The sequence below is a fragment of the Manis javanica genome, chromosome 17 (assembly GCF_040802235.1).
Source record: "Manis javanica isolate MJ-LG chromosome 17, MJ_LKY, whole genome shotgun sequence".
NCBI classification, from domain to species: Eukaryota; Metazoa; Chordata; class Mammalia; order Pholidota; family Manidae; genus Manis; species Manis javanica.
Window position 1 is genome coordinate 18,472,303 of NC_133172.1, and position 12,266 is coordinate 18,484,568.

At 52.8% G+C, this 12,266-nt stretch overlaps 1 protein-coding gene across 8 annotated transcripts; it reads right to left on the minus strand.

The window, feature by feature from the left end:
* Positions 1-1,088: 1,088 nt before the first annotated feature.
* On the minus strand, positions 1,089-6,805 carry FXYD3 (FXYD domain containing ion transport regulator 3). 8 transcript variants are annotated; one of them, XM_017663377.3, is made up of 8 exons: positions 6,686-6,794; positions 4,029-4,082; positions 2,910-2,942; positions 2,775-2,798; positions 1,847-1,921; positions 1,729-1,765; positions 1,433-1,470; positions 1,089-1,294 (listed from the first exon to the last, which is right to left on the minus strand). In XM_017663377.3, the coding sequence occupies exons 2-8, from the start codon at positions 4,066-4,068 to the stop codon at positions 1,275-1,277; spliced, it is 267 nt and encodes an 88-aa protein (XP_017518866.1). In that variant the 5' UTR covers positions 4,069-4,082; positions 6,686-6,794; the 3' UTR covers positions 1,089-1,274. The 8 variants fall into 8 exon arrangements, with proteins under 8 accessions (XP_017518866.1, XP_073082577.1, XP_036877370.1 ...); XM_073226476.1 differs by adding an exon at positions 3,129-3,232 and having other exon boundaries at positions 1,729-1,921; positions 6,686-6,782; XM_037021475.2 differs by lacking the exon at positions 6,686-6,794 and adding an exon at positions 5,833-5,914.
* Positions 6,806-12,266: the final 5,461 nt, after the last annotated feature.

Consider the following 12,266-nt stretch of genomic DNA (forward strand, 5'->3'; position numbering starts at 1 on the left):
CTTTGCTGCTTGGGCGAGTGCCTGTTGCGGAGGGGGAAGCCTAGCATGCCATCCGTTTGCGCGTGCGCGGGGGTCGGAAAAGCAGAACCTTTTTGCAGGGACCCTCCCCAGTGAGTGACAGGAGCAAAGACGGAAAGTGTATGAGCTCAATAAATGTGCTGTGCACTCGCCCCACTCGTTGTTGTGGGGTCATTGGTAAAGGGTGTCCCCTGAGTGGCTTGGGGGAGGGGAGCAGTGATGTCCCAGAAGCAGTACGGTGGAGGGAACAGGTTCCAGAGTGCATTTTGGCTGCCCCTGGTGAGCTTTGGCGAAGTCTCTAAGGACAGTGAGCTCATGATTATGGGACTTTATGGGATGTTTAAGGGATATAAGGGCATTACTAGGGGACAGGTCACAGGTTTATTGTGGGTGTCTTGAGGTCATGCCTTAGGGCACTGTAAGGCATATAATACAAGTATTACAGTATACCCTGTAATACTTACTGGGTATTTTGGGGGTATTTTGAAGGGTTTCAGGAATTTTATGGTTTGGCTCTTGGGGACCTAGTGTAGGGCTAAGGGAGTTTGGGGCTCCTCAGAGATTTTCACACCGTATGACCATTTTCTATTATTAGGAGTATCCTGGGAAATTATTTAAAGGTCTCACAGGGACATTTGGGTATTAGAAAGGTCTTCCTAATAAAGTGGAGTCTCAGGGGTGAGTGGAGGGTCGTAGTGGTCTTACTATTAAAATCATAAGCTATCTGGGTACTCATGTCATGGTAGGATGATCCCACACCCCAGTTTTCCTGGGATGGTCCCAGTGTCTACCCGAGTGTCCAGCATTCCATCTGGTTAGAGCTCACTTTTGGTCCCAAAAGTGCCCCCATTTGGCTACTAGAAAATTTTGAATTGTGCATGTCGCTCTCATGGCCATAGAGGCTGGAAGTGGACCCCATGCCATTCACCAGGTATGATAGGCCTTTGGGCTTTTCCCAGCAAGGGATTCAGCTACCAGCATCTATGCCAGCCCCCGGTGTGTGTCCGCCTTCTCCTGGCTCCCCAAAGCCCACCCCAGCACACACAGAGGGCATCTTGAGGCTACTTGGGTAGGAGGCAAGATCATTTTAGATTGAAAGTGGAACAAAAAGATGCCTCCCGTGAGAGCCGTGGCGAAGCCCTGGCAAGGCAGGCTGAGGAGAGAAGGGGGAATTCCATCTTGGAGTCCAGGGTCCTTTGCAGAGCCAGGGCTTGGAGAAAGAGAGAGGCCTCTGTGCCCTTCCACCTGATCTGTCCTCAGCAGTTATGGGTAGAGCCTGGGAGAGGTGATGGGGTCAGCCATGAGAGAGAGCCAAATTCTTTCTCCCCAGAGCATGTTTGCATGCACACTTGTGTGCACACACATACACCTTACATTCTGTGCTCCCCTCAGCCCCGACCCGTCCCTGTATTACCTGGAGTGATGAGAGGTGGCGAATCCCCTGGCCGGTGGCTAGGGAAAGAAAAGTGATGAGACCAGGGTCCACCCCATTTGTCCTCTGCCTCAGGCCACTTGCTCATACACAACTTCCTGATAATTTTTTCCATCATTGGGTTGGACCAACCCAGGGAACAAAGGTTTTCAGAATCTGGGGCCCTCTGAGGATTATTGGCTCTGAAGAATAAATCTGGGAAACCTTAGTGGCTAACTGGTTCACCCCTGAAAGGTGTCTGCCTAGCATGAGACAGGCATGCTAGGAACCTGTCTTACCTGGGCTTCTGGCCAAACTTGCATTTGCATTTCCCACCTGTCCAGGGGAAGGGGGCTGGTTGGAGGAAGGAACCCACAGCCCTGCCCTGCGCATGCCCCCGCCAGCCCCTCCACTTACTCATGAGGACGATGAAGCCGAAGGTGCAGAGAACTGCTGCACAGATAAGCCCCCCGACCCGGAGGCTGTGCCAGTCTAGGAGAAACCCAGAGGGGCTCTCAGTGCCCGCCTGCATCTGCCCCATCCAAACCCCAACCACTCAGCAAATAGGCATTGGGTACCTGTGATATAGCAGTGGAGAAAACAGACAGACCCCTAGCCCTCCTGTGCTCACATTCTGGTTCACACATGAGCAAACGACAAGAGGTTTCACGGAGGGTCAGGTGGAGATAAGCAGTCTGAAGACAAATAAGCAGGACCAGTGGACAGAAAGTCAGAGGGTGGCTCTTTGAGGGACAGTAGTCAGGGAAGGCCTCTTGGAGGGGCCACATTTGAGCAGAGACCTGGGGGGGTGAGGGAGGGAGCCATGGGGCTATCTGGAAGGAAGCATTCCAGGCAGAGGGATCGGAAGGTACCGAGTTCCAGAGGCTCGGAGTGTGTCTACTGTGTCTCCGCACAGCAGAGAGGCCAGCGGGCCAGAGCAGAACTAGTGAGGAGGAGTGGGAAGAGTGGGGACAGAGGAGCAACGGGAGCAGATCGCATGGCCGCAGGAGCACTTGGGCCAAATAGCTCACCTCCTCCAGGCAGTCTTCTCAAGTCAGGCCTTCTCTAGCGGCTGATTTGAACCATAACAGCAGCGTCTTGTGAACTGTCCTGCCTTCCTGTGTGTGTCTGACTACCTTGCCGGAAGAGTATCTACCCGAGGACCAGGCTGGCACTCGTTCCCTAATCCTTTGTGTCCACTGTGCAATGTCCCGACCCAGACCCTTCCTGTCCTCACCCTGTTTCACCCGCATCAGACCCTCACCCCACCCTGTGTGGGGCACTTGGCACAAAATAAGATGAGAGGGCAGGGTGGGGGAGGGGAGGGAGTGAAGGGAGCTCTCACCATAGTAGAAGGGACTGTTTTTATCTGTGAGGAAAGAAAAATGAACATGAAGCCAGGGCATGAATCCAGCTGGGAGGCAGGGGTCCCGGGGAAGAATCTGGGGGTGGGCTCTGGAAGGAGTCCAGCCTAACTCACCTTCTGGGTCATTGGCGGCCAGGGCAGGCAGGCCTGCGGGGAGAAGCATGGAAGGGGAGGAGATGGTGATGCTGGGGGGCCACAGAGCCTCAGGGGCTGCAGCTGGGGTCCCCCACAGGACAGTTCCCCACCTCCCAGGGGCACAGCCTTCCAGCCCCAAGCTAGCTGTCTCTGCATGTCCCATCTCAGAGATGTGGACTCCCCAACTCAGCCCCACACCTGCAAGCCACGCCAGCATTTTGCCTCCTGAAATAGGTTTAAATCGGTGGCTTTTGGCCGCCCTTGGGCCTAATGGTTCCAGACCCCTGGCTAATCCGCACCTCCTGCAGAAACAAAGCAGTGTTCTTGTCAAGATGACAGACGGTATCAGCTCCTTGGTCACTCTCAGAGCTCGTGTCCTGATTCTGCCACATCCACGCCTACCCCATACCCACTTCCTGGTGTTTGCTCACCATCCCCTTTAAAGCAACTTACTGATTAATTATAAACTTAATACACTTTATTTAAAAATGGAACTTTACATTCCTGGATGGAATACCAATCAAGGCCAATGTAACAGATAAAAACAAATACAATGAAAGCAAAGGACTTGCATTAAATTCTGGTTCAAAGCAGTGGGCTGCCTTGGCCAGGGATCTAATCTCTGTCCTTTGTTAAAGGGAGATTGATCATTTTTAATGATAATGAAAGCATGAACACCTAGTGCTTACCCTGTACCAGGCACTGTTCTAAGTCCTTTTCAAATACTAACTTGTTTAATCCTCACAACAAGTAGACTCTCTGTAAGTAGGTGCTATTATTGTCCTCATTTTTACAGATGGGGAAACTGAGGCACAAAGGGTTTTGGTAACTTGCTGCATAATCACTTAGCACCTGAGTCTTCTCAGTGTCATTGTGGAGACACCAAGGTGATGACTTTCTAGCTGTATGAACTGCTGCTGGAAGAGGTGTGGCCCTTGAAATCGCCAGGGGGACACTTCTTACCCTCAAGGAGATGCTATCCGGAGAGGCACCACCCCGCAGGGGAGGCAGAAAGTAAGAGAGAGAGGCGGGCAGGGCTTGGCCACTGTTCAGTGGAAGGGGTTCAGGGGAGAGGCAGTCCAGGGGGCAGACACTCACTTGCCAGGAAGATGAGCAGGCTCAGGACCACCTCTTGCATGTTGGATGGCTGGCCTGGGACCGGGGGTGGGAGAGTCAGCTTTAGTAGGGATGCAGGCCGAGTGCCTCTGGTTCCTAATGCCCTCCTACTGTGCTTCCCAACCAGGGTGCACTGCTTGCCCTGGGGCAGAAGGCTGGCAGAACTCACTGGGCTGAGAGATAAGGAGCGGTGGGGTGCACGGGGGGCTGGGTGAGAAACTCAGGTCTGATGTGGGAGCAGGGTACTCACCACGGGCAGGGGCACCACTAGAGGCTTTAAGGGAATTGCCCTAGCCACCAAATGAGAGAGGCATGGCCTGCTGTTGTCCCCATCATACAGATGGGGAAACCGAGGTTCTGAGAGGTGAACGTGGGTGCCCAGAGTCACCTTGCCAGGAAGCAGGATTTGAAACAAGCCTGGCTCTGCAGAGTTGCTGCTAACACAAGCCTCTCAGGGCCTCAGGGTGTTTTGGAAAGTGGGGTGTTGGGAGCCAGGTGGCAGGAGGCCCAGGCTCCTGGGAGTGTCTCCCATAGACAGCTCAGAGCCTGCCTGCCCTGCCCAGACCTCACAGACCTTGGGCTGGGCAGGGGCAGGGGACTGAGCTGTTCCTCAGGTGCTCGGGGCAGGCTGCAGGGAAGACAGACCTGGAGGCTGGGATGGGGGAGGAGGGCCACACTTGGAAGAAGGCTCAGCCTGGCTGCAGCCCCAGCCCCATCCTCCGTCCCTCCTGCACTCCATTTCTGCCCCTCCACCCATCCACCCCAGTCTCTGGTCCTGCCTCCCCCCAGGCTCAGCCGCTGCCCCTACCCCAACCCTTGCCAAGCTCCTCCTGGCAGCAAACACTTCCTCTCTCCCAGGTAGGCCTGCCTAGCATGAAGCGCACTTCTCATCCCCTTCCTGGTCGGGTGTGCGTCCATCCTGCCACCAGCCTGTGTGCCTGCCATAAGCTCCCAGTCTCTGTGTGCCCCCCTGCCCCTGTCCACCACCATACGCACTCCTTGTCAACATCTTGATAGCAAGAGCTAACATTTGCTGGCATCCACCCTGTGCTGGGCACTGGGTGCTAGGCACTGCCACATGACCTTGCTGTGTTCTCACTCCTTTAATCCTCAACCCGGAGTGATTGGTTATATCCTCCATTACACCAACAGCAAAACACACAGCCTCCCTCAGTCTGGTAAAAAGCCATCTGACGTTCCCAGCTGTGTCCCCGCGGAGGTGCCCGTCCACAGCTTGAGACAGTGCCCCAGTCCTCCATGTAACCCCCACCCCATTTCTGTTTCCTGCACATTCGCAGACTCCTCCACCTTCCTGCGCCCACCCCAGGTCCTGGGCATCCTCGTGGCCCCCTTGTTAAGCCTACATGCTGAACTCATAATTTTAGTTTGAAGCATTCATTTCATGCAGGAAGAGGTCCTGTAGCTTTGGGGAGCATTACTAAGGTATTTAAGACCCTTAAAATCGGGAGAGAGCTGGTGTGGGTGTGTGGGCAGGACAGCCCGGTGGTTCTGGGCATAGGTCTGTAGAACGACCACCCATTGTCTAAAGCTACCCTGTGAGGCTGTCACCCTGCAGTGCTGCTAATACTAGTAGTAAGAACTAGATATTATTGCGTGTTTCCCCCGCGCCAGCACTGTGCTCATCTCCTTGCGCTCACTCACACCTTTGCAGCTTGATGAAGTTGGCGCTATGATGATCCCACGTTGCTGTCGCAACCCTGCAACCCCTGTGAACTCAGTCCAATGCCCTATACCATCCCCTGGGACCCAGAGTTTCAGCTCTTACGCCTCTTTCGTGGGCTCCTCCAAGCCCGGTGGCCAGCGAGGACTCCCTGACTCCCCGTCCTCAGCATCCCAGCACAGGGGAGACTGATAGGGGGTCTCAGTGGTGCCGCAGACCCTGCACCACGGATGGGCTGCTGGGGGCCCGGGGCCTGGGCTCTGCCTTCACTTTCCCCATCAGGCGATTGTTGGGGCTGCTCCGGAGCTGACTGCAGCTGGTGTGAAAGCTTGGGAGGAAGATGGCTCTGCCCACCGCATCGGCTCTTTCCTGGCCCGGGAGGGCCCAACAGCAGTGCGAGGACTGCTTTCCCATCCGTTGCTCCATGAGAGTGGCTGGGCCCTTCAGCCATGTGCAGAACGATGCCCCACACCCCGAAATCTCCTACCCAATTCCCCTTTTACACCTTCCAGGGAACCACCACCCACTTTTCCCCAGAGGTCTCTAGGACCCACATATCCCCAATCCCTAGATGCCCCAAGTGCACCCAGTCACCTGCCATTCACTCTGATGCCCCCAAGCCAGCCCTGGCCCACCTAGATACCCCAACCCACCCAGGTACCCCTCTCTACCCTGTCTCCCCAGAAAACCCCAGTCCAGATGCTTCTGGTCTACTCAGACACCTCAGATCTACCCAGACACCCCAATCCCACTTGTGGGCCTTACCCTTACCCAGCCAGCTCACCCAGCCCCCCTGAGGGAATGATGGGGGTAGGACCACATTAGAGGAGAACACTTTCTCTCATCTCCCTCCCTTGAGGGGAAGTTTCTAGGGTCTTTTACTGAGAGCAGTGGGGGGAGGGGAAGGGATGGTTTGGGGACTGGGTCAAGTTGGAGGGAGGGGGCCCTGGCCGCTCACCTGTGTGGCTCCCCAGGTTGTGCGGAGGTTCCGGGAGAGAGTGGGGCTGCTAAGCTCAAGTCCTACCTTTATCTGCAGCTGCCACGCCCTAAGCAAACCCGGGCAGGTAGAGAACAATTCAGACTCCCTAAAGCTCAGGAGCTACTCACCCCATTCCTGCTCTTAAAGAGACAGCCCCCCCTCCTTCCTCAGTGACAGGAGAGATCCCTGGCCGCTCAAAGGTCAAGGCAGCCTCAGGTGAGGCAGAAGGAGAATAGGATGGGATGGAACTCTGCCCCTTAAATCGGGGGAGGGCGCTCTCTCCAGTCTCCTGCCCCTCAGAAAAGGACCTGCAAGGGGGAAGGTTGGGGGCTTCAACAGCAGAGCTTACGTCTGGTGGGGGGTGGGAAGTGATGGCTTGGTGTCATAACCTAATTTCTTTTACTTCAGTCCTGTGTTGTGCCTGGAGGAGGGATTGTGGAGATTATGGGAGATCTGAAGTCCCCTTCCAGGCCACTTGTCGCTGTTGACACAGTTTGAGGGTGAGCAGAAGATACTGATATGACAAGGTCATGAGGGGGCATGGGGGGTGCCTGGGGAGTAGGGGTGGGGGCCGCGTCTGCTGGACCTTAGACTATACCCTCTCCCCCATCGAGCTCTAGGGAGGCAAGAAACTGATTCCTAAGCACCAGACAGACCTTCCTAGCCCGGCGCCTTCTCAGGGGTGCTGGATGCCTGGGTCCAAGCAGTGGGTGTTGGCACAGGGGCTGCCTCCCACTCCGGATGAGGCCTCTGTGCAAGGTTCCCTTCCCCTCCCTCCTCCCTCTCCTGTTCCTCCTCCTCACGGCATTCCTTCTGGCTAGGGTCTGTGCAGGCCCCCACATCATCCTGGTTGGGGTGCCCCCTCCCCCCAATTCCGCCTTTTTAGACAGAGGGACTTTTGTCTGGGGGCTGGATGAAGAACAAGGCGCCTTTGAGTGGCTGGCGGAGGATTGGGGTCACGGGGAGGGGCAGGGCCAGGAAAGGGGTGGCTCTGCCCTGGCCACCAGCTGGACTCCAGGCGACCCCCAGCACCATCTCCAGGGTGGGGAAAAGGATCACAAGAGCCAGGCCAGGGAGAGGGTACTATGGGGAGTGTGCAGTGCAGGACAGGGAAGGTGGTTTCAAGGTCAAAGCTCTGCTCTGGGCTGGGAGAAAGGATCCCCCACTTCCCAGCAGGGAGGGGCGGGGAGGGGTCGGGGGCCAAGGAATGTGCACCCAGATACCTGCTTTCTTTATGTGGTTCCCTTGGGCAATTTCTCAATCCCAGGCCCTAGACTAGGACAAGCCCTCCCCCAGCCCCCATTAAGGAAGGGCCAGTCTCTGCAAGGAGTGGAGGGGCACTTAGGGTGGGGTCAGTCAAAGAGAAAGGTTCATGGGAGGGAAATAGAAACAGAATAATGGGCGGCCTGGTGGGAGAAGATCCCAGTCCAGCTAAAGGGGGGTCTTTGTGTCTAGGCAGATAGCACACTTGCCCAGACATCTCAAGAGCACAGGGTGCCTGCGAAGAACCCTGCGGTGGTTTGGGGAGCTTAGTGTCTCCCTCTGCTGGAAGTTATAGGAACTGCAGAGATTCGGAAGCAAGAAGGGACCTAGGGCTCAGTGGTGAGGGATGCTGTCCTTTCCTGTGCCAGCGTCCAGTAACTCAGGTGCCAGACAAGGGGACAGGCAACAGTCGTGAACAAGTGAAGCAGGACAGGCATGAGACTATAAGGCCCAGCGGCAACTGGGCAAACAGGAAAACTATTATCCTGCCTAAAAGGCAGTCCTGAAAGACGGAAGCAAGCTCGTGTAGACAGGCACAGAGGTATCTCCCAGACATATTGCTATGAGAAAAAAGCAAGATTAGAGCAATAGGCTACCATTTGTGAGGGGAAAAATTGATGTGTATGCATATATTTGTATATGGATTAAATATCTTTGGAGATTGACACCCCTGGTTGCTTCTAGGAAGGGGCACTGAGGGGCTGGAGGATGGGGTTGGAGGGAGACCCACTTATCATAAACCCTCTTGTACCTTTTGAATTTCATATCCTGTAAGTGTACTACTTTGGAAAATACTTTAATTAAAAGAATTGAAGGATAGCCTCCACACAGTTTCAGACAATTGCTGCTGTATTTTCAACTGATGTCAAAAACCTAAATCTTTATGTAGAATTCCCTCAGATTTTTAAAACATTTTGCAAGTCAAAAAAAAAAAAAACCCAAAAGCACACACACACACCTAAGGGCTGGCTTTAGCCTAGCAACCACCAAGAAGACTTCCACCAATTTCATTTCCTGAATCTTTAATTGCCATGGTCTTGCATTTGCATATACAGATGTTTATGGGGCTCATACCCAACCCAGGCCAACTAAAACTTCCTCCTGGGGCTGTACCAGAATATGCCACATCCCAAGAGTGTGTTGGGCTGGGGCCTCTGGCAGGGAGAGGCAGGACTCAGACCCTCAGCTGGGTGGGTGAGGGTGTGCACACTGAGACGCTGGTGAGGGTCTGCAGGGAGCAGGGGATGGGGACATGCAGCCACCTGTATCCTGTTGGAGGTTGGACCTCTTTGGAGGTGAGTCTTCCAGGCCAATTTGACTTCGGTCATATTTAAAGCATGCCCACTTATTCTATGGAAAAATAATCTTTTTTATAAAAATGTTATCCATAATATATACAGATAATAAATATGATATATACATTTATATTTGTAGTTAATGTTGAATTTAATAGGTAAATATAAATTTATATTTTAAATATTATATTATAAATAAATACTATATATGAGATAATAAAATCCTTTGGATATTTCCCCTTCATTTTGCTCTTGGACTCATTTGCCCCTGAAGAACCTGCTGCAGCTGTGATTAGCTGTGATTTCTCAGTATCCTGGGAATTCTTGCAAAATGAGAAAACCAGACCTACAGAGAGTTTCTAAACCTCACAAAGTTTTCAGGAATGCTAAATTCAAGTGCAAAATCAAGGCCATAGGGTGTTATGTCATCACTGATTCAAAGTCTTACTAACTTTGGTTTTGCCATTTACTTTTGCTACTCAGGGGTCAGCAATTTTGTTGTTCTTCCTTTAAGGCTGTGAATGTTTCTTCAGGCTCCTGGAAAAATTATAGACCCTAGATCAGCCAGCCTGGGGTGTGGGAACTGGAGGCACCCCAGTCCATGAGTGGGGCTCTGGATGGGCCAGGGCCCCGTCTTCCCAGGAACAGGCTGAGAAGAGACCGGCTTGCTGGGGAGGTGTGGTCACAGCAACGCTCCAAGCTCCTACTTCCTGGGCAAGACAGATGCCAGCAAGTGTGGGCTGCTGGAGCTCTTCAGAGCTGCTCCCTGTGGCCTCACAACTCAGCATCTGTGGGAGACAAGCAGGAGCTGGCAGGTGGCCCTGTCCTGCCACTTTGGGGGTGTGGCTATGAGCATGTTGCTGTCTGCTTGGCTTCTGGGAACCACATGATGTGCCATACAGGGCAGCCTAGGGTATACAGGCCCCTTGACATCTGCCCTCTGGGTTGTTCTAATGTCATCACCCACCAAGAGAAGCTGGAAATGTTGATATGATGAAAAAGTCTCCTGCTGTTTAAATGTTGGTAACTGATTTCCTCAACACTTTATGGACCAAATGAAATGTATCCAATGGTTGGATCAGGCCCTGCCACCAGTTTGCATCCCCCATCTTAGAGACTAGGCAAGCTGGGGGAAGGTTCAGGTCCCCTAGCCCCCATCATTATGCTGCTCCAGCCACTTCAGCCTCCTTCTATCCCTGGAACATTCCAGGCATGTTTCTTCCTCAGGGCCTTTGCAATGGCTGTTGCCTCTGTCTGGGATTCTTTTCCCACATGTTAGCATAGCTCATTCCCTCATCTTCTTCAAGTCTTGGCTCAAGCACCCACTTCTCTTTGACCTTCCCTGACCCCCAATTAAAATCATACCCACCCTCCATTCCCTTATGACATCTATCTAAAGCATATTCTAGGAAACTCTCCTCACTCTTGTACTTACCTGCCTTCCCTGCTAGCTTCTAAGGATTTTCACCTTAATGGTAGAACAATGCCTGGCACATAGTTGGTGCCCATGAAGTATTTCTTACATAGTAAGAGAAAGGTGTTCTCACCGCACCCCCCCCCCACAACCACAGAGGCCTCAGAGGTGGGGGTGGTGAGGGCAGAGCTGCTCACGGGGGGTGGGTGGGCATGGAGGACCACATTTGATGGCACGCCTAGAACAGTTTCTTTATCACCCGAGGAGAGGCCTTGGGTTGACGGCTGGGGTCCTGGGTGCGAGCAGGAAACGACAGGCTACACATCTCCAATGGGGGCTTGGGGTTCAAGGAGGAAGGAACCCTGCAGCCCCTCCCAGCCTGTCTCAGTCCTAAGACAAGGATCTCAAACTGGCGGCCCCACGGCCAAACCCAACTATCGCAAGTGTTTCCTTTAGTTCATAAAGTGTTGCAAAAATCGACAGTTGCCAACATTTAAACATCAGGATATTTCAACATAACGTTTGCACTTCCAGCTGCTGGTGGAAGACTCGGCCTACATGGTCCCACCTTTCTTTCTTGGCAGGAATTGTTGGAGGGGTGGGTCTGCCTCTCCAGAGTGACCCAGGCCCCTTCTTCCCTTGGTTTGAGGCTTCCAGAGAGGGAGGGAGGACAAGGGAGACCCACAGTTGCTCTGCCCTCAGACCTGCTCTTGCCATCTCCACCTCAGGCTCACCCTGAGCCTGCGGGGCCCCTGTTACAGCCCAGGCCCTGGACAGAATCTGCATCCTGGGGGGTCGGTTATGGAGGAAAGATTCCCAGGTCTTTCATCCTGGGTCCACCTGCAGTGTGAGGAAAAGGCACAAATAAGGCAAAGCTTGGTCACGTTTTGTGACTCCATTAAGGCTTTGATGTCAACTAACATAGAAGAATGAGTTTTTCAAAACGCCTGTGCAAAGAAGGGCAGGGCATTTCTGAGGTGCAAGAAACTCGGAAAAAAATAGTAACGGTACAGATCTAGAGATAAGGCAAATGAGGCAAAAGTATTAAGAACCAGTGGATATCTGTGAATATTCTAAAAATATTAAGAATTGGTGAATTTGGATTTATTGTACTGTTTATGTAGTTTTTCTGTAGTTAAAAAAATGCTAAATAAAATTTGGGGAAATCAAAGATTTTTAAATTAAAGTTACCATAAAATAATAAACCACAAAATAAAAAACAACAGCAAAATAATGAAGGAAAAAGCAAGCTCAGAACCGTGTAAACTAAAAGTTAAACAATTTAATTTGACTTAGGAAATTATGTATTTATGTATATGGTATGTATTATATATTGCTATTATATACACATATTTTTTCCTTCGGGTAAAAGCCTGTGTTCTTTTCTTTGCCCACCTGGTGCCTCACTGCAGAACAATGACTTCCTGTTCCTATTCCCTGTCCCTGACTCCTGGGGACCCAGCTCTAACCCCCAAGCTGTGGGGGCCTTAACCCCTCCTGGCTCCCCAGCCTCCACCTGCAGGGGCCCTGAGGCTCTGAGGCTGGTGCTAGGGCTGGCAGGCTTCTGCCTGGCTGCAGAGGCAGGGAG